Here is a 19,285-nt window from a genome sequence, read left to right as displayed (position 1 = left end):
GAATGAAAAATTCTTTGAAAGCCCAGAAATGGGTGGGCATTTTCATAACAGCTGGGTTTTTATATGATCAAAAGCTTCAGAAAAGGCAACTAAATTCCCATTCAGGTCAAGGGTAAAGAGAAAAATAATTAACAGATCTCTCAGCAGTGTAAAATAATTATTATTTATGAACTTGGATATCATTTCTGCAACGCAACACTGATTCCTCACCGCCAGTGAAACTTGCTTGATGTTGTATAGAACCCAGTTTGAAGAAGCCATATTACAGTGTTACAATGAATTACTAAGCAATCTTAATCCCACTTTTGAATTTGTCTCCACAAAAGAATCAGACTAAATATTGAAATCGGATCAATGTAAACCCTGCTCAGATGACTTGCCGTGACAGGAAACGGGTGAACAGAGAAACATCCAGAATTAGGAGTGAAATCAGACCCAAAACAGGAAGAGTTTTTTTTAGCTTTGCCTTCAATTGAACTGATATGCTTTGAATCCCAGCGATCCAGCAGCTAAATCTGTGGATGGAATAGCGATTTAGGTTTTGGATCATGATTCTACCACAAAAAGATTTCCGTGTGATCTTTTGGCCAGGTCATTTGCATCCTTTAGATTCTTATTGAGTTCAGAAGCTAAGCTTGCTCACTCTAATAGACAATTGTGGGATGAATGGCACATTAAGCATGGATAAAAATGATAAACGTGGGTTTAGCATACAGAGGTATCCACTAAATGGCAAACATGTTGGTCTGTGATGGGGTGAGAAAGCGCTGAACAAACCAAACGATGCTCTTTGGTAATCTGCAATTTGTTTGCTTTGAATACTAACTCGAGGTGACATCACCGCCTGTTGCAAGAGTAGGTTTGACCGCTGACCGCTCTTACAATTGGGGCATTGACCTCCCATTGGTGAAAACGGCAACATATGATAGCATCTCACCCAATGAAATAAAAGGCCCTGGAACAAGCTGAGAGGGGGGTTCATAGGGTTGACATACCACTGCCTGCTCTGTATGTGTGTGTTAATCTGCTTTGTCTGGCTGGATGCACCATCAGCACTCGAGCATGACCCTTAACCTCCAACCTCAAATAAGGGGGGAAGGCAGGGTGTTTCCCTGCACCCACTCACACTTTGCTAGGCTACCTTTTACAGAGCGTAAGGGCTGTTGAGATCATGCAGAAGGAGAGAAACAATGTTTAAGAGAGCCTTTAGATTTGGAAGATGGATGAGGAGGAGGTTAGGAAACAAAAAGACTAAGGAGGACAGAGATAAGAAGCGAGTTAGGAGGAACAGACATGAAGAACAGTGTGCTCTCTACTTTCTTCTCTGCCTCCTTTCTGTGATGAGGAGACAAATAGCTATTGTCATCTAAGAGATGCTGGAAAAAGCAGCTCGCACTGACGCTCCCTTTGTCTTCCAGCGCTGTGCTTGAGAAGGGATGACAAAGGCCATTTTCATGCTCAGCGTCTATCTCTGTCACCTCCTTCTTCTCTCCTTCTCGTCTTTCTCTCCTCACTTTTAAACTTCTGTGCTCCAGGCTGCCCTCCTCTCCTTTCTTCCCTCTTTCTCTCACGCTGAGCCTGCCATCTCTTTAGTCATGCCTTTACTCTCTCTGTCTTTTTCCCTTTCCTCTGCTATGTCACCGCGTCCTTCCCTTCGACCCTTCCCTCCTTCATCTCCCCACCACCCATCCATCTTTCCCATTCAATTTCCCTCTAATCGTCCTTTCACCTGCCACCCTTCACTGCCAGGGGTCGACCTCATTATTCCTTACTCATATTTTTCCCCTCTCTTCCTCCCTTTCCTTTCCTGCCACTCACACCTGTAGCTCAGCGTGCTCCTCACACGCTTTCACCCATCCCTCCTTCGCTTTGTCACCCTCCGCTTGCCTCATCTAATTCTTTTCCTTTCTTCCATCCCGAAATTTTTATCCTATTTTTCACTCTTGCAAAAGAGTAAGTAAAGAGCTCTGTGTTTTTCTCTAATTCTGAATTTGCTCCCTTTTCCTGCTCTTCTTCTGTTTTTCCTCGCTGTATTTGATGTTGCACCTGTTTATGCACTGGCTGCATCTCCTCCTTGCAATCTTCCTCTCACTCTCAGCTGTCAATCAGCGAGTCACCAAGGCTTTTTTTTTTGTTTTTGCCAAGAACATAAACATGTACCCAAATTGAACCAGTTGCACTCCATCCAACTTCTCTCTTTGAAGCCAGCTGAGTGTTGCAAACCAGAGATTTGGCCGTCTATAGAGGGACACGTTCACGGAGAAGCAGAAAGCAGCAAAAACTATTTGTCTTTCTCTTTCTTTATCTCACGGTTCTCTTGTTCATCGTCAGCAGAGTGGTCTCACTGGAGTTCCCTGAAACAAAGGCTGTAATATAAAAAGTATTTTTAGACCCTTTCATTTTTCATTACCATAATGACTTGTGCGTTGTTGAATCCTTTCATTTATATCTGGCTGTGTGTGTTTGTGTGTGTTCAACAGGGTGTGCAGGGTGCTGCACTGCTGCTCTCCCCACTCGGGAGCCCAGAGGTTGAAAAAGAGAGCGTGCGCACACACACACATACTGCAAATCAGTCACACTCATCCCCAGCCGTGCCTCCTGTCTATTTATTCCTCGATTCATCTGATTCTTTATTTATTTTACACACTGATTCCTAATGCAAATAGGCTTGCTTGCTCGCTGCCGAACTGCGCGAGCAGCATGGGACCCAGAGTGTGCGTTTCTGTGAGTGTGCAGACGAGTAAGTGAATCCATGTGCACGTGGGAGAATGGGTGAGAGTTTATATATGTGCATGGATGTTTGTGTGTGTGCATGTCTGTGGGACCTAGTGAGTAATAGAGCCAAAGTCCTTATCTGTCACCAGAGAGCTGCCTGGCGCTCTCTCAGCTGTCAATCATCCAGCCCCAGAGACAAACACTCCGCTTCAAACACTGTGAGAGGCAGAGAGGGAGAGAGTGAGGATGAGGTAAAAAGAGAGCAGGAGGAGAGGTGGAAAGCAAAGGAGGGATGAGGAAAAGATGGAAATAAAGAAAAGGAGTGCAGCGGGAAGAGGCAGGTGTGGAGCGACGGGAGAGAAGTGAAGGACAAATAGGATAGAAGTTGAAATGAAAGTGAAGGAGAAAAGGAGGAGGGGAGGTGATATTTCAACACCGCTGTTGTGGGCTTTGCAGGCCCCGCAGGTAAACGGGGAATGGAACTTTAAAACACTTCACCTGCATGAATTAGACAGGCCCCTTGAAAATACCCGGGCGACTGTTTAAAAAGCTTCTCTTTTAGAAATAAAGAGGAAGGGAAGTGGTGAGGTACGCACACGGACGTGCTCAAGCACACGCACACGCACACGCACACGCACACACACACACACACACACACACACACACACACACACACACACACTGTGACAAAGCTATCAGCATTGAAATGCTGCTATGACACTCTCTCCTTCAGCACTATGTGTGTACATATTATTACACTTGTGTCTGTATGTTTGGTAGCCCCAGACACTAGATGTCCTTCTCTTGTCTTACTGATCCGAGTTTCTGCTGTTGTGGCAGGCCAACTGTTGATTTTACCACGGGGGTTTCACAACCCCTGGGTCGAGCCAGGACTGCCGCTCCAGCGCTTTCCCCTAAGCCTTTAAATCATCCTTCAGACGTGAGCGAGAGGAGACATTTGAGTGGGTTAGGGGGCTATGAGAAGTAAAGAGGAGGGCACAAAAAAAAAAAGGGGGAGCACAAGAGGGTTTGAGCCCCAAATCGCTTCAAGATGCGATCCACTGGAGAAAAAGGAGCTGAGATTCTGAGAGTAGGATAGTGCGGCTCAGAGCATGTTGGGAAACCGAATGGAAGCCAGGCTCCCATTTCCAGTGATGGATTAAGCACTGCTGCACATACACAAGGCCCCTTTCATGATACAAGCAGCAAAGACACAGATATTCTTGGACAAGTTCTTTAGAATGTTCCCCTACAATAAACTAGCTTTAAAAAATATTTTTCCATGAATGACTGCTTTAGAGAAGAACATCTGTGACCAGTATTCAAAGAGTTAAGAGAAATCTTCAGAAATGCCTAATTTTGTTGTTTTCATTCAACAAACATATTGAATAACCTCAACATAATTCTTTAAAGTTTAAACAAAGCAAAAATGTGTCTACACACAAATAATCATGGAGTAATTACTTCCATGCTCTTTTGCTTGCTTTGTGACAACAAAAAAAAAGATACATCCCAAGAGCCCTGCATACCTGGTGGCCCCCAGGGTCCCCTTATGGATTACACTGCACTCCTGACACCGTGGCCTGACAGAGCTTAAACTGAGTCGCCTTTAGCTAAAGTTTCAGAATCCCTTCACCCTGTGGCCTCTGCAGAGCAAAGTTGAAACTCCACACAAACACACAACTGGCCCTCTCAGGTCACAGATGGGGATTGTGGACCCTGGGGAGAGCGCCAACATGCATGAACGCATGGGGATACCCTCGAACACACACATGCGCACAAACGGGGAATTCTGGAAATATAGGTGACCCACACTGTGGCGGGTCAGCGTCTCACCTCACTCTTTCTCTCCCAGTGGGATGAAGAGTAGATGTTTCTCTTTCTGTGTGTGTGTGTGTGTGTGAAGCACATGGAATGAGAATGCCACTGCATGCGTTATAACCTTCATACCTCTAGAGCCCGGGGTGACCTAATTAAATTAGGGAGGTGGTCAGAGTAAATGAGTTGAAGGCCTTTCACACACCAGGCGTAAACACCAGCTGCCACTATCCATGGATGTAAAGTTATGTGTATATGTCATCATAAGCTATATACTTAAACACATTAAAGAGCTCACTGGGAGTTAGAGGGGGCCTCTGTGTGTGTGTGTGTGTGTGTGTGTGTGTGTGTGTGTGTGTGTCTCAAGGGTCTCCTTCAGCCTCTGTTGAGGGGTACATATATGAAGTTGTATCTATCTGTGGACTTGGGGGGGGCTCCTCCCAATATCTTTCTCTCACGCTTACACATTTGCACAGAAACATGCGAACACACACAGACCTGTCAGGGCCTACAGGGCTCGATCACCACACACCTCCACAAGACCACCTTAATGGAACCAATCCAGACTGCTGCAAATCATCCAGAGTACAAATGCTGAAAATAGGGAGGGAGCGAAGGAGGAGGGCAGGTGAGGGGGAAAGAGATGTAGGAGCAGGAAGGAATGGTGGTTAAGGAGTGAAAACATGTCAAAAGTATGATTGATGTTCATGTGATCACCCACAGGGATGGATAGGTTTCCTCTTAAAAACAATTTTTTTTTTTTAAATGGCTTTGGACAAAAAAAAATGTCTCCCTGGCTTTATGGTTACAGGTTAGTCACTGAGTTAATTTCTCAGACACATGTAAAATACAGCCAACATTAACTGACACCCTTGGAAAAATACCCAAGGAGGAAAACTATGCCTTTCCTCGTGGATTAAGAAAATCCTCCAACTTCCTAAACGTTGTCACAACCTATTAAATTATCCCTGAATCACTAATATAAAGCTAGAAGCTGTCGGATTTTTGGAGATACATTGTTTTCACAGGTCAGTCACAATCTCAATAGTATCCAGTCCCACTGAGATTAAATGTACCATAGAGCAGCTTGTTAAGTCCTATGTTTCCTGTAAAATCATACACATGGGAAGCTGGCCCACCTCCCCAAAAAGCAAAGTTTGCTCTGACTGGTCAGCCCTAGTGGCCGGATCAGCTAGTGATGACTCAACACTGTTAAAGAAATAAAAAATAAACAAAATATGATTTTTGTTATTCAGTTTTTGTGCTGCTATAGCACTTACAAGGCAACAGATATCTAAGAAAAGCTTCAAACAAGTGTGCTGACATATAGTTATTTTGCACGAAAAGTACAATGGTAATGAAGAAAGATACAGAGACATAGAGACATGAGAGAAAGAGCAAGGAGACGCTTGTAAAGACACGAGAGACTGAATATAGAGCATGTTCGAGAACTCACTTATAGTTTGCAGGAGTCAAAAGAAGCGGCGAACAAAAGTTCTGAGCTGGAGATGCTGGAGCAGAAACATGAAAAAAAAAACAGGAACAAGGATGCAAATGAGAGAGAGATGAGGAAGAAGAGAGAGGAGGATGTTTGCTTGAGAAAAGTTTCTGTTGACCTGAATATGGCTGCGTTGCTCAGCTATGTTCAAAGAGGAGAAGTCTCTTTCTACAGCTGGTTAGTTAGCTCTACTTTCTCTTTATGATGCAGCTACAAGTTTCAAGTTGATGTGATACGCTCAGCTTCTGCATTGTATTGAATGGAATGTATTGAACGCAGCAGGAGTGGAGAGATGAATGGTGTGTGTTTATTGGAGAGACGAACTCGGTGTGTGTGTTGCATTTGTGTGTGTGCGTGCTCTTTTCAAATGCCAAGGCATCCAGTGTGCCTCCATCCCGTGTCTCTGTGGTTATCCGGAGTGTGATATGTACTGGATGTGACATCGACGCTGCAGCATGCTGGACCGCCTCTGGACAGCAGGATATGCGTGTTTGCGTGTGTGTGTGTGTGTGTTTGTGTGACAAGGACACAGTTACCTTCAAAGTCCCATGATACCAACTAACTATTCAAACAAGGCTGTGCATCCCTTCCATCTGACTGCCACCTCCGGTCACTGTCTGACCCTCCCTCCTCCTGCAAGCCCCATCTGCGTTGCTTTACTTCTTTTTTTTTTTTTTTTCCTCTCTTTACCTCCTCTTTTTCTGTCATCGCTCTCTCCCTCTCTCACCATATGGAAACCATTAAGGTCGTTGTCGTTTCTCACCAGAAACATTCCTGGGGGCTTTTCAATGCTCACTGACTTTACATCAACCTTGTGCTCCTGTCTTCTTGTTCACACCGCTGCTTATATCTTATCTATCACTTTCCATTTTCTATTTCTCCCTCAAACATCCATTTAACCCCTTTTTATTTTCCTACATGTTCAGTAGCTGTAAATCGTGCCCGCAAATCGCCTTTGAGACTGGTTCATGTCCCTTGTGAGGTCTGTCTGACACTGTTATTTCTTCTGCTTCTCCCTCATCAGGCACATTTAGGCACCAAAATTGGCTTGGAAAAATGATTGGGTTTTGAATACACTTTTTCAGAGCATGAACCCTACACATGGCTAAAAGGGTGACTCAAGGGTTATGTGACACATTGGGAGGAAGGCCAGGCTTGTCTGTCTGCATGTTATAAATCCAATATTAACTCTCCTTTGAGCTTTGTTTTGGGCTCTTCCAGCTCATTATCTAGGTCTTTAATTCCTAGATGTCCCACTTTTGCCGTGATTCCAGCATCAATCTTTTGTATGTGCAGATACAAAAGATTGTTGTTGGAATCACGGCAACTACATGTGAAAAATAAAAATGGAATGCATTGTAATGGGAATATTTTTCATTCTTTCTATAACGGTCCTCGTTGAACTCATATTCCTTCCAACATTTCATCCATAATAGAAATGTTCAGAGGTATCTGGGCCATAACTTCTAGAGAGACTCAAACTCTCATCAATTTACATTATAGCTCTTTCTTCCTCCCGCTCTGTCTCTTCCCAACTCCTCTCTGTCTCCCTCCATCTCATACAAATGTGTCTCCATCTCTCTGCAGCTCTATACACACAGTCAAAGACCACTTTCTGCAGCTCCTCTCCAGGGTATATGGTTCTTTAATGAAGACAGTAATAATGATTATGGATATTTTAAAACCGTCTGACAGGCCTGTGCACTTATGGAAGCAGAAGCCACAGTGTCTCCAATCAAAGGATCCTATCAAATGATGCCGAATTTTGAATAACCAAATGATAATAGTAATCCTACAACAGTTTTAAGATTACAAATAATGTGCAGGAATTAGACATTTAACTCTTCCTTGAGAAACTACAGCTGTCCTCGCTTTGAATTGAAATGGGAATACAGTATTAAATCTGTAAAATATGTCACAGGATGACCCCACGCACTCTTGCACCTGCAGATGATATCAGCATTCTTTGATGCAAGGCCTCAAGTTCAGCCTGCGAAATGGGTTTCAGACAGCTTCTACATACACAGAAACACTCCTTTCACTCACAGAAGTGATCAAAGATGAGGTCAGGATAAAAGAGCTCAACATGAGTAAAATTCAAAAGCTCCTGAATCTTTTATTGTAAACCAATCAGGTGGAGCAGCAGGCAAAAGATGTAAGTGAGATGTGCGGAGCATGATGGGTCAGCATGATGGAGCTGCTGTTCTTACAAAACTTGTTTCAAAGACGTATTGAGCATTTGGTGAATTAGTGTTTTATATATAAATATATTCGACCATGTGTTTTACATTATATATTGTTGATGTTTCTGAGCTGTGCGGCATATAGAACTACTGATTGCTCCACCAGAATAGTGGAAAATGATAGTCCCCGCTCCATCGTGGCAAGTGATTTAATCCAGCACTGAGGCTTGAAATAATATTTTTCTTAAAGTGGCTAAAAGCATATGTCAGTTGAGTGAGATAATTTAACTTTTCCAAATCTTTTCAATCATTGTATTCATACCTGAGGAGCTATTTGTCATTCTTACACATGTCTGATTGGACGTTCATCAAAGTTCATCAGAAGGAAACTAATTGTACTGGAGGACTGGTTGAAAGTCTAATTTGTGTCATCAATTATTCCATGTGAGCTCAAATGACAATTTCAAAATGGACATTTTCCGCTGACACTGTGTGTGTGTGTTTGCTCTTTGTGTCGTTCTTTGGAGAGCAGCACTCCAGCAAATGAGACCCAGCGGATTTACTTTAGACAGCTACTAGATGGCCTGCAGGTGTTGCAGCTCAGCGGGTCTGCAAACATGCACGCATGTCTTGCAGAGCATGTATTCCTCCCGTGGCCGATCGGTTAGCCGCTCTTTAGAGCGCGTGCTCCCCCGCCGCGCATTTTGACAGCGTGTGTACATTAAAAAAAGGGGGAGGGAGAGTTCACTCGGGGTCCCAGTGTGAGTGATTTTGCTGTGTATAACGTGAGATTTGTGCAGACAGCTTTATGCACAATGCCCGCCATAAATCTTCCCGGCCGCAGAAGCGAATACTGCCATCGTTTTTTACCCTCTAATAGATTGCTCGTTTGCTGTCTCTACTTGGCTTCCTACTCACGCCAGGTTGTGGTTAGTTTAATGGCAAACCCCTTCACAGGATGGTGGAGGTCAAAGTTTTGGAGAGTTTCGAGTGAAGCTAATTGCACTTGCAATCCACCCAGTATCTTGCTTTTTTTCATTTGTTTGTCTTCTCCCTCTTGCATTTTTTTTCTCCGTCTTTGTATCTTCTCAGATTTTTTTTTCTCTCTCACAGACTCACTCGCCTGCCCTTCAAACACCCCGCCTTTCCGTCAAACTCTCATGTTCACACAGACGCACATTTGCACACACCCTGTCCCTTGTCTCCCCTCCGCCTGCCTGCACCTGTGGGCCCAGCTTTGGTCTGGACATGGCTCAGGTTGCTGCTGTGGAATCCTGGAAATGTTGAAGCTGTCCGATATGCTGCCCAGAGTAGGTAGACAACATGCAGATGGACAAGAGCAGAGAAAAATGCATGCACGGTGGTGAAGATACTGTTGCAGAATTGCTGTTTATTCACTTTAAAATCCAGGTGACATAAAACAGTCTCCTTGTTTTCCAAGTTGCAAGAGTAGATGGAGAGTAATGGAGGATGATGAGCAGAAGGTGTAAGAAGGTGGAGGAGGGGGGTCAGGAAGACTGACACTTGAGTCATCTCAGCTCAGCTCAGGGGTCGCGGCGGGCGACACTCGGGTTGAGAAAATGATGTTTCTGCCCTCATAAAAGAGCTCAGAGAAGAAAAGATTTGAAAGCTCACCCCCGCCACCTCCCTCCATCTACTTCTCCTCCACCTCCCCTTTCTCCCCCCCCTCCGGTGTCACCTCTGGCCCCCTCCGACCTCCCACGCCATGTTTCAAAGTGTGGCCACATGAATGGCTCTATTGTTAATGGCTGAGAAAAAGGGAAGGGGAGGCACAGAGCAAGGCAGAGTGGACTGCATGAGAGATGAGAGGGAGCGGAGGATTAAAAAAAAAAAAAAAACTATAGACACAGAGAGACACTTTCAGAGCGAAATGAGCCTAAAAAGAAAAGAGTAAAGAGAAAATGTAATATTGCTCAGGGCTGTTTTTGAATGGGATGATTTATTTAGATGTGGTCGTAGAGGAACTCTATAAAGCCGTTTATAGGTTCACCTCGCTTCACTTTTTCCTCTCTGCTCTGACTCGTCCTCCTCTGGTCTGTGCTTCTTTATTGGAAGTAAGTTTTATGGGACTGCTGCATCTCATGTTCACAAGGCTCAGAAACTAACCTGTGTCTTCCGACTGGACTTTAATGTGGATTTAAAGCATCCACTTAAAAAAAAACAACAACAAAAAAAAAGACAATGAAGTGATTTCATATAACTACACTGGATGTTTTTAATGCAATCCAGGCTTGTTGACACTGAAGGCCTCACGGTAGATTGGGACAAGGTCTCAAAACCCCATCCTGTTTACAGTGCACACAGGCGGTATCATTCATTCACATACAGGTAGGTTAACCTGGGTGAACTCAGCAAACCTAACACTCTGAACATGGAACCTAACAGAAAACTGAGTATCTCCATTTTGTTCCTCTTTTTTAAAAAATTATTTATTTTGTTGCTGCTGCATAACTTGCCTGCTCAATATTTTTCCACTTCTTTCATTTTCAAGAGCTACACCTGCCCAGTGGCATTTTAGCTCTGAACTCATCTCCTGTGTGGGTTTTTTTCTTTTGCTCTGCTATTCTGCAATACAATTCACCTGTGACTCAGGATACCATCAGATAAACCTCACACAATGCGTCATGCAGGAAGAAAAAGGTGCTTGTTTTTATTAAACGTGTGTGTGTCAGTTGATTTTGTTGTTCATGTTTGGGGAAAGCTCAACTTGTGCGTCTAGATGTGGGTGGATGTGCTTGGGCAAACGTTTTTGTGTTCAGCACAAGGGCATTTGTTTGGGCCTGTGTCTGTGTGTGTGTGTGTGTGTGTGTGTTAAACGGAATTTTCTGTTTTGGCTTTGCTGCAGAAGCCTCAGGAACAACCACCATGTTTACATTTCATACTCTATAAATGGTACGAATGCCATTCTGAAGCCAACAGGAAGGGGAGATATGTGTGTGTTTATAAGTGTTGAGTGAAGCTGAGCACCTGCCTCTCCAGTCTAAGTATGGCCTGATAACCCCAAGTGACCTGGGTAATAAGAAGTGGAACAGTGGCTTCCCAGCAGGCCTCTGAGCCTGTCTGAGCTCCACCGCCATTCAGTCTGCATTCTCAAGTTTTACTTCAGCGTACGCTGCCAGCTAAACATACCAACTGATAAAGCTTAGTCATTTTATAGCAAGTGGCAGGCTGTTAGCTCACAGTGCTAATAAGTAGATGTTGCGAATGTGGTAGAGAATGTGTCGAAAAAAAAATTCTACCTTGTTTTGTTGCTTATAGACAATTCGGCGACAAAAGGTAAAATGAGCAAATATTAACCATCAAAATTTTGCTGAACATAGCCACCTGAGAAGGGAAATCAATGAAGTGTAGGGTTTGTAGGAGCAGGCAGTCATTCAAAAAGTTTCACCTTCTTTGGCCAATTCATTTGATCCACAAATCGTCACAATGTTTATAGCTAGATTCCCTCCATTTCATCAGTGCAGGTGGTGCTTTTTAAATATATTTGGCCTCAAAAAAAGGTGGCCTTTATTTAACATGAGTCAAATTCCACTCCACCCCCACCTTCGTGTCTAAATATAATCACCTTTGTCTCCAAAAAAACAAGATGGCCCTAGCTAAAGGCTGAACACACTAACGGTTAAAAAAACGTTATAAAAAAATCATGGTAGCTAAGTTTATGGTTAAATGTTTGGCGTGTGAGTGTGATGGTAATGTTCTGAGATTATTACTATAATTTCCAACAGTACACTTTTTAAAGAGCCAACTAATGTTAACATGCTAAATCCTAAAGATAGTGATGATGGTAAAATATTACTGTGGCAAGATAAGCATTAGCATATTAGCATTGTCTACTTAGTACACATTCAGCAGACTCAAGGGTCTGTTTGCTACAAGATGTAGCCTTAAGTTTTGTTTTGACCAATAGTTAAGTTTCTCTGCTAATAATAAGTATTTATATAACTTTTTGAACATATACGTTTAGTCAGTACTAATCAGCTGTAATAAACCTGAGACAAGTCAGATAAGTCATTCGATTTTTCAGTGTTTTTGTAAGTGGTTTAAAGCCAAGCATGGGGAGTCTAAAAATAACTCTATCAGGTTTCTTAATTAAAAATGTAGAATTTATTATTCTTGATCCTTAACTCATACAAGGCACAAAAAGCCAATATATCTGGTTTCTGAAGCTGCACTTGAAAATGCTTTTCTTTAAAATCACACAAGATGCTCTTATGGAAGAGTAGAATTAGATTACTGGATTACCCCTGCAGTCTGTACAGCTGAAACTAATTAGAGACGTACTGCATGTGAAGAAGTTCTTGCTTTTCTAGCTAATTTAATACCAAAAATCAAATTGTCTTATTTTCAGCGCTTCCTAATATTGTTAAAAATTTCCAAAAGAGGTTATGAAAAAAAACCTTTGTGACCTCTTGTTTAGACTGTTTTGTTTAAAGTAAGTCTGTGATGATCATTTTAGATGACAATTTTGATAGTAATTGCAATAAATTATGTCTTTTTCTGCTGCCTTTTATAGGACAATTAGTTTTAGTTTAGTATAATTTATCTCTCTAACCATCACATTTTTTGCTTAATTTCTGAAAAAATATATTTCAGCAAGTTAACAGGTTATACCTTTCATTTGGCTTAAAACCAAAATGGGCCTTGCAACTATTTATGGCTAATGACGCTGATTGAAATACACTCTGTCAAATAAAGAAGTTAAGCTCCTCAAAGTAAACAGTTGGGACCATTAAAGTATTACAGAATAATAGAAAAGAAAAAGAACCAGGAAAAAAAAGCGATGCAAGCTTAAATTATAGTGATCAGGAAATTGTTATAAATCTCACAAAAGTGAACTTAACAAATGGAACTGTAACACGCATGCTTATAGGATGCTAGTGTGATGAGGCTTTTTGACAGTGCAGTTATATAAGATTCTGCATTGTTTTTTGTCTGCTTTGTGATTCCTGTATTGTTTATTTTTAATACTCAAATTGTTATCTGACAGCAGAACAGAGAGAATAATTAAGCAGGTTTTAGGGCAGTGACTCCTGAGTGTTTGTGCAGATTTGCTGAAAACCCGAAACAGCATTTGAGGCAGAGTTAACAGGAAATTGGGCTCCTTGACTTCCTCCCACTTCCACATCAAAGTGTCACTCAAGATTCAGTGAGAATTCAGTGAGAACAGTTGAAAAACTTGAGCAAAACCCCATCTCCATTTGAACCTTTAATGTTAAAAACAAATTCCCCCATCTTGTAAATATAACATTTGTTTAAACTGAGATAATAAGACAATGGGAGTACATATATTTTGTGCCCTTTCCCCCCTGTTCACTAAGCATAGTAGGATGGTGCATTAGAATAATCAAAGGCCTCAGGAGTTCAGTTTATAACTCATAATATTTGGCCTTATCAGCAAGAGATGACCTTGTGCTTTGATGGGGATGACAAGCGTCTGAGTCAGTTGTTGAACGTTTGCCTTTCTGACTGCTGTGCTTCATGCTCTCGGCTCTGGGAAGACCTCTGGAAGACGTACAGTTGCAGTGAGCCACGAGCTTGGCATGTCTATAGATTATATTTAGTTTTCATGCTAAAGTCCTCAAAAAAACAAAAAGAATGTCATGTAAGATCAAAGATGTTTACTATAATCCTCAGAAATATTGTAGTAATCATAATAAACAGTATTATTGCCTAGAATTGTGAAACTGAAATCATGTCTTGCTGTAGATGACAGGTGTCAAAGCACCAAACAAACTACACTTACTTCATACCAAAGTGGATGACAGACTGAAACCAAGACAGATAATTACCAAATTAATTAACAGAGCATACCTATGATTTGGCATTGGCAGTGTTGTGCTTTGTTCTGCGGGCTCTGCTGGGATAGTTGTCTTCCTATCTTGGTCTCCATAGACACGTCTCAGTTCTCACTTCCAAATATAAATGCTTTGAAAAAAAAGAGCTCAGAGAGACGATGTTCTTTACAAGGAAAAATATTTGACAAATGTAAATGCTTTAAATTTGTGTGGTTTAGATTGTGTGTGGGCAAAATAGGTAGCCCCCCCTCCCCGATCCTAATTATGATATACAGAGTTTAAATGGAACCATATATGCATAATGTTATCACACGCTTATGGACACTTGAAACTTTTGGAATGTTATATTTTGTCAAGTTTGTGAAAAATACCTTGTAAATGACAATCCTCATGTGCCCATTGCCCCATATAGCCTATAAAAATACACTCCCTATTAAATGAAGGTGCTAAAAAGGTCAACTTTACATATGACAAGGGACTGCATGATGAAAATAGTTTTAGGCGCACTATGGATCATTTTCACTTACTTTTTGATTTGACACAAAAGCAGTTCTAGAAAATAAAAGAAACAAATAAATAAATAAAGGAATAAATAACTGTGATTTTGTAACATCTCTGTACTCAAGGCTGTTTCTAAAGAGAAAAATGCTTGACTCCTTTTTGGCTTTCATGGTGAGTATTTTCCCTATATGAATAATATTTTTGCTTTTGACTGCACATGAGGGAGAAAAATAAGAAAGTTGGAGAAACGAGGGAGCCAAAGGACCCATCTGTTGCTCATTCAGGAGCAAGGACAGGTGGCTTATAAAGACTTTAATCAATGCTTCCCACCTTTCTCAATCCCCCCCGACTAATGTCTTATTTCCTATTTTCTCGCTCTTACGTCTGCCCTCCATCCAGGTTCAGGGACGAGAAGGGCTACGTTCTGTACCCTCAGATTGGAGACCGGCTGGACCTCATCTGCCCTCAGCAGGACAGCGCCAGGTCCGCTCCAGAGTACGAGTTCTACAAACTTTACCTTGTGTCGTCGCGGGAGCAGGCGGACCGCTGCGAGGTGACCGGACCGCCCAACATCGTGCTCACCTGTGACGAGCCCACGCGAGAGCGTCGTTTCACCATCAAGTTCCAGGAGTTCTCGCCCAACCTCTGGGGCCACGAGTTCAAGAGCATGCACGACTACTACATCATCGGTGAGTTGAGGAAGCAGAGCGAACTTTAGGAGGTGGGGAAGACTGTATGTGTTTTTGTGGGTGAGTGTGTAGTGATGGGTGGGGGTGGTTGTTATGATTATATGGTTGATTTCTGATTGTGCTTGAGTGTTTGTTTATTTCAGTGATGATGATGCTGATTGGGCGGGTGTGTTTAGAGTAATGAGGTTTGAAAATTGTGCGTGATCCAGTCCGCAGATGGATACACTGCAAAAAAATGGCCAGATGAGCGTGTAGAATTCAGGAGATTTTAGGTTATTTTTCCTAAAGAAATCATCTACTTTGAATGTCCCAATCTGGCAAATTTTAGCCTTCATCCTTTTAATCATGTAGTGACTCTTGACGTTGCCACTTATGTATGAATTGTGTTCACTGAGAAATAACACATGTGCCACCCCGTCGCCTTTAAGAATGTATCGTTGTCATTTTCTTTGTCCTGTGTGGCTGCTGTGCAGGCCTCAGGTCTGTTTGTTGTTACTGCCAGCTTTGCAGTGACCGCAAACGGTGAAGCGCGGCTTGTTTTGGTGTATTCAAAAGGTTTGTTTAGAGTTAGGCTGTGCGAAGACCTGGTGAGGTCATCAAGGTAAGCCAGGCCAAGCGTTTGTATCGGACGGAACAATCTGTAAAGTAAAGGTCGCGTCAGCCGAAACCTGTAGGTTGTTTTTAAACGCAGACAAAGAGCCAAGAGCGTTTAACACTCACAACTCGAGCAACGCATGCTACACACACAGAACACGTGCATGCATGCACGCTCTCCAGCCGCCCACAAGTTTCCAACACAAACCCCGGCACTGTAAAAACACCTCAGGAGCGAGAGATTGAGCAGGATAGACAAAGAGAGAGACGCCGTTTGATTCCCACAGCTCTCCACCCACGCACCTGCGAGCTCTACTCACTCAGGTGTGCAAATGCGCTCTTCGATTCTTTTCGTCTGCTGTTGAAGGGGGGGGGGGGGGGGGGCGGGGGGCGCACGGGAACGGAAACGATAGACACAGTGGAGCCAGTAGGAGGAAGAAGATAGGACAGAGAGAGAGAGAGAAGGAAACAAAGAGAATATAATATTTTCTGAAGTCTGTCTTGTCCCTCGTGCCTCTTTGTGTTCTATATTTGTTCCCTGGTTTTTGGTGCACTCCGTTTTTAACTATCGACACTTGCACCCGGCTTGTTTGTGAAGGTGAAACACTGGGCAGACTTGCCCTTTGTCTTGCATGAATATTAGCATGCCAATATTTCTTTTACATTGGACATGAGTAGGTGACATGATACGGTAAATAAAGCCACTATTGCCTGTCTTTTATTCATATGCTGCCAAGCATGGATGAAAATTGATACTGGCAAATATCTAAAGATTTTTGAATCAGTGGCTCAAAGATGTATAACAGCAGAACCAAAACAGCCATCAAATATGCCGCATGAAGCGGATACTTACAAGGTACATAAAACAGAGTCTCACATAGCTAAATTTAACTGCGCTCCTGATTTAAAATCCCATGGCACACCATTATATACTGCGTCTTTTAAAATCCAATACTCGCTCATTACCGTGTAAAATTTCACAATATATCTCACTTGGATGAAGTTGTAGCTCCAGTGTTTTTGGTTCTCATCCATGACATGAGCAATAGATATTTTGGTGAGAAATATATTGAATAAGGTCTTTGTCTTAGTAAATGATGTAAACGTTGGGTTTGTGTTACAATCAGAAATTGAGTTTGCTGTTATGTGTCAGACTAACAGGTTCTAAGCTGTTTAGTTACGCACTATCATCAGAGATCTGTGGTTTTAGGAAACAGGTCAGCTTTGTTTTTCCTTTTTACTTTCTGCACATCTCATCTGTTAAAACTGTCCACTGTTCAGATCTCGTCCTACACAATTCAGCGGACTGTGACCACGTGCCGAACACACCCAATTGGCCGCTTATTGTGCAGAAAGCCGAAACACAAACTGCAGGGTCACGCGTTTCCCACATGGCCGCTCTTGTTCATCTCTCTTCTGCACTCTCACCTAACAATCAGGAGTCCCGAGACAGAAACACCTTTATCGCCACACACAGACCAGACTGATCGATTGACAGCTCCGGCCCAATCAATTGACACTTGGCAGCAGCGCAAGGTCACAAGCGCTCGCACACAAAAAAAGAGGTGTACTCACACGTTTTAAGAGGGAGATTGGGAGAGGTGAGGGGACTGGGGAGTTGCTGATCCGTGAGAGCATTTGGTACTGATAAGTTATTGATGACATCAACACACAGATTGTGTGTGTGTATAGTGTGCAACATGCCTTTGATGTCTGTCAGGAATGAAGAAGTGTATTGAGTGTCTTGCCAGAACTTTCTGTGAGTTAATGAGAATTTGAGATAATTAATAAAAGTTGATCCTACTGGTGATTTAGAGCATATATCTGCTGTGACTTGTGTGTGCTAACTGGCCATGTCAGTGGTTATTACACACACAGAACATGCAATGACCTATGGCTAGTCAATTTGTGCATGAACGTAAAGGCACCAGTGTGTGCAGAAGCCTGAGGGTAATCTAATTTTAATTAAGAACTACAGCATACTGTAATTTCATTTGCACACTGCAGAGTGGGCAAGCATAAAAAATGTATGAGTGGTAGTGTGGAGTGCCTGTCTGGTAGAGCAGCAGGAGGAAGCAGGTCGGTGGAGGTTCATTTCAAAGTTAAACCCATTACTGATTACCTGTAACTTGCTTAAATCCCACCGGGTGAACAGTTTCCTGTATCATAGTAAACACACAAAATCATGATTGCGTTAATTTCAGATCGCGTCCATGGTTGTTTAAAGAGAAAACAATGGGATTTAAGAAGATGTTTCCAGCAGTCTAAACAATAATCTAAACTTTATGTGGTTTTTATAGCCTTTAATGCTTCACAGATGCCACTGCTTTGTAATCACATTACTTGTATCTCATAAAATGTGATTCTTTACTTCCGCATCCTGGGGAGAGTAGAGCAAGGTGGGGAAATTGATTTGTCATACTTATTGATTGATGTTTTCATTCTTAACGTGAGGTCAGAGTTTATGTAAACCCATTTCTGCGTCACTCTCTCCCTCCGTCTCTCACCCTTTATTTTGTCTCAGTCGCTCCCTCAGCTTCTCCACCCTCATTTCTTTCACCACTCAAATCCTGCCACACAAACAATCTCACACACACACACACACACACACACACACACACACACACACACACACACAGCACATCAACCCAAACCGCAGATCATGCCTTTCTCTTCTTTTAAATAATCCTTTGAGAACAGGCGGTCTTGTGTAACACATACTTTTATTGTGTGTTACACGCACACAAAGCGAGCACACGCACTATTAGAGGACGGTCTTGATGTTGCATCTGCATGATTTTAAAGGATCAGTTCACCCAGTTTAACAATAAAGGCGGACAATCATGGACAACCATGCCTTTTTAAAATCGTAAAATGATTTTTTTCAACTGTCACTTTCCAAATTTTAACATACTTATATTTTTGAACTGTCGCAAAAGTGATATTTCACAGCTGTTGGATGTTCAGAAATGCTTATAAGGGGTGGGCGATAGCATTACTCTGTTAACTGTCACACCACAGAATCAAGTTCAGTCCCACCTGACCCGATATTGGGAAGAATAAAAAATAGGCCACATGGTTTTAATTGCATATAAATGCATGCAGGTTTACATGCAGGTTTACATGCTGATATAATGCGACCTGAACGCCGCCTTAAACAAAAGAAAAGGCAGAAAAAAATATTTACCTCTCACAACATCTTTATTCTGTTAATTCTACACTTTAGATTTGTGAACAAACATTTTCCTGTGAGAATGGACTGGCCCTCATCTTATCGTGGAATGGACATGTTGACTATTTAAAGGTGATAAGTTTCCTCTTCCATTTTCTCTGAAAATGGAAAAACAACATCTCCAGGACCGTGTTACTTTGGTTTGTCCACTGACCTCACTGTGAACTGAAGCAGTTGCCCCTGGTAAACCTGATGACATCTCATGTTGTGGATTATCCAGAGTTTTTTTTTTTTTTTTT

At 42.3% G+C, this 19,285-nt stretch overlaps 1 protein-coding gene across 1 annotated transcript in view; it reads left to right on the top strand.

Moving 5' to 3' along the window:
* efnb3b (ephrin-B3b) overlaps window positions 1-19,285 on the top strand; it is a 79,214-nt gene that overhangs the window by 21,529 nt on the left and 38,400 nt on the right. The window contains exon 2 of the mRNA XM_075450608.1: window positions 14,931-15,220. Coding sequence (XP_075306723.1) covers window positions 14,931-15,220 — 290 coding nt within the window. The remainder of the gene's footprint in view (window positions 1-14,930; window positions 15,221-19,285) is intronic.

The sequence above is a fragment of the Odontesthes bonariensis genome, chromosome 19 (genome assembly GCF_027942865.1).
Source record: "Odontesthes bonariensis isolate fOdoBon6 chromosome 19, fOdoBon6.hap1, whole genome shotgun sequence".
NCBI lineage: Eukaryota > Metazoa > Chordata > Actinopteri > Atheriniformes > Atherinopsidae > Odontesthes > Odontesthes bonariensis.
The sequence above is the reverse complement of the archived record's forward strand: the minus strand, read 5'-3'. Positions and strand labels throughout refer to the sequence as shown.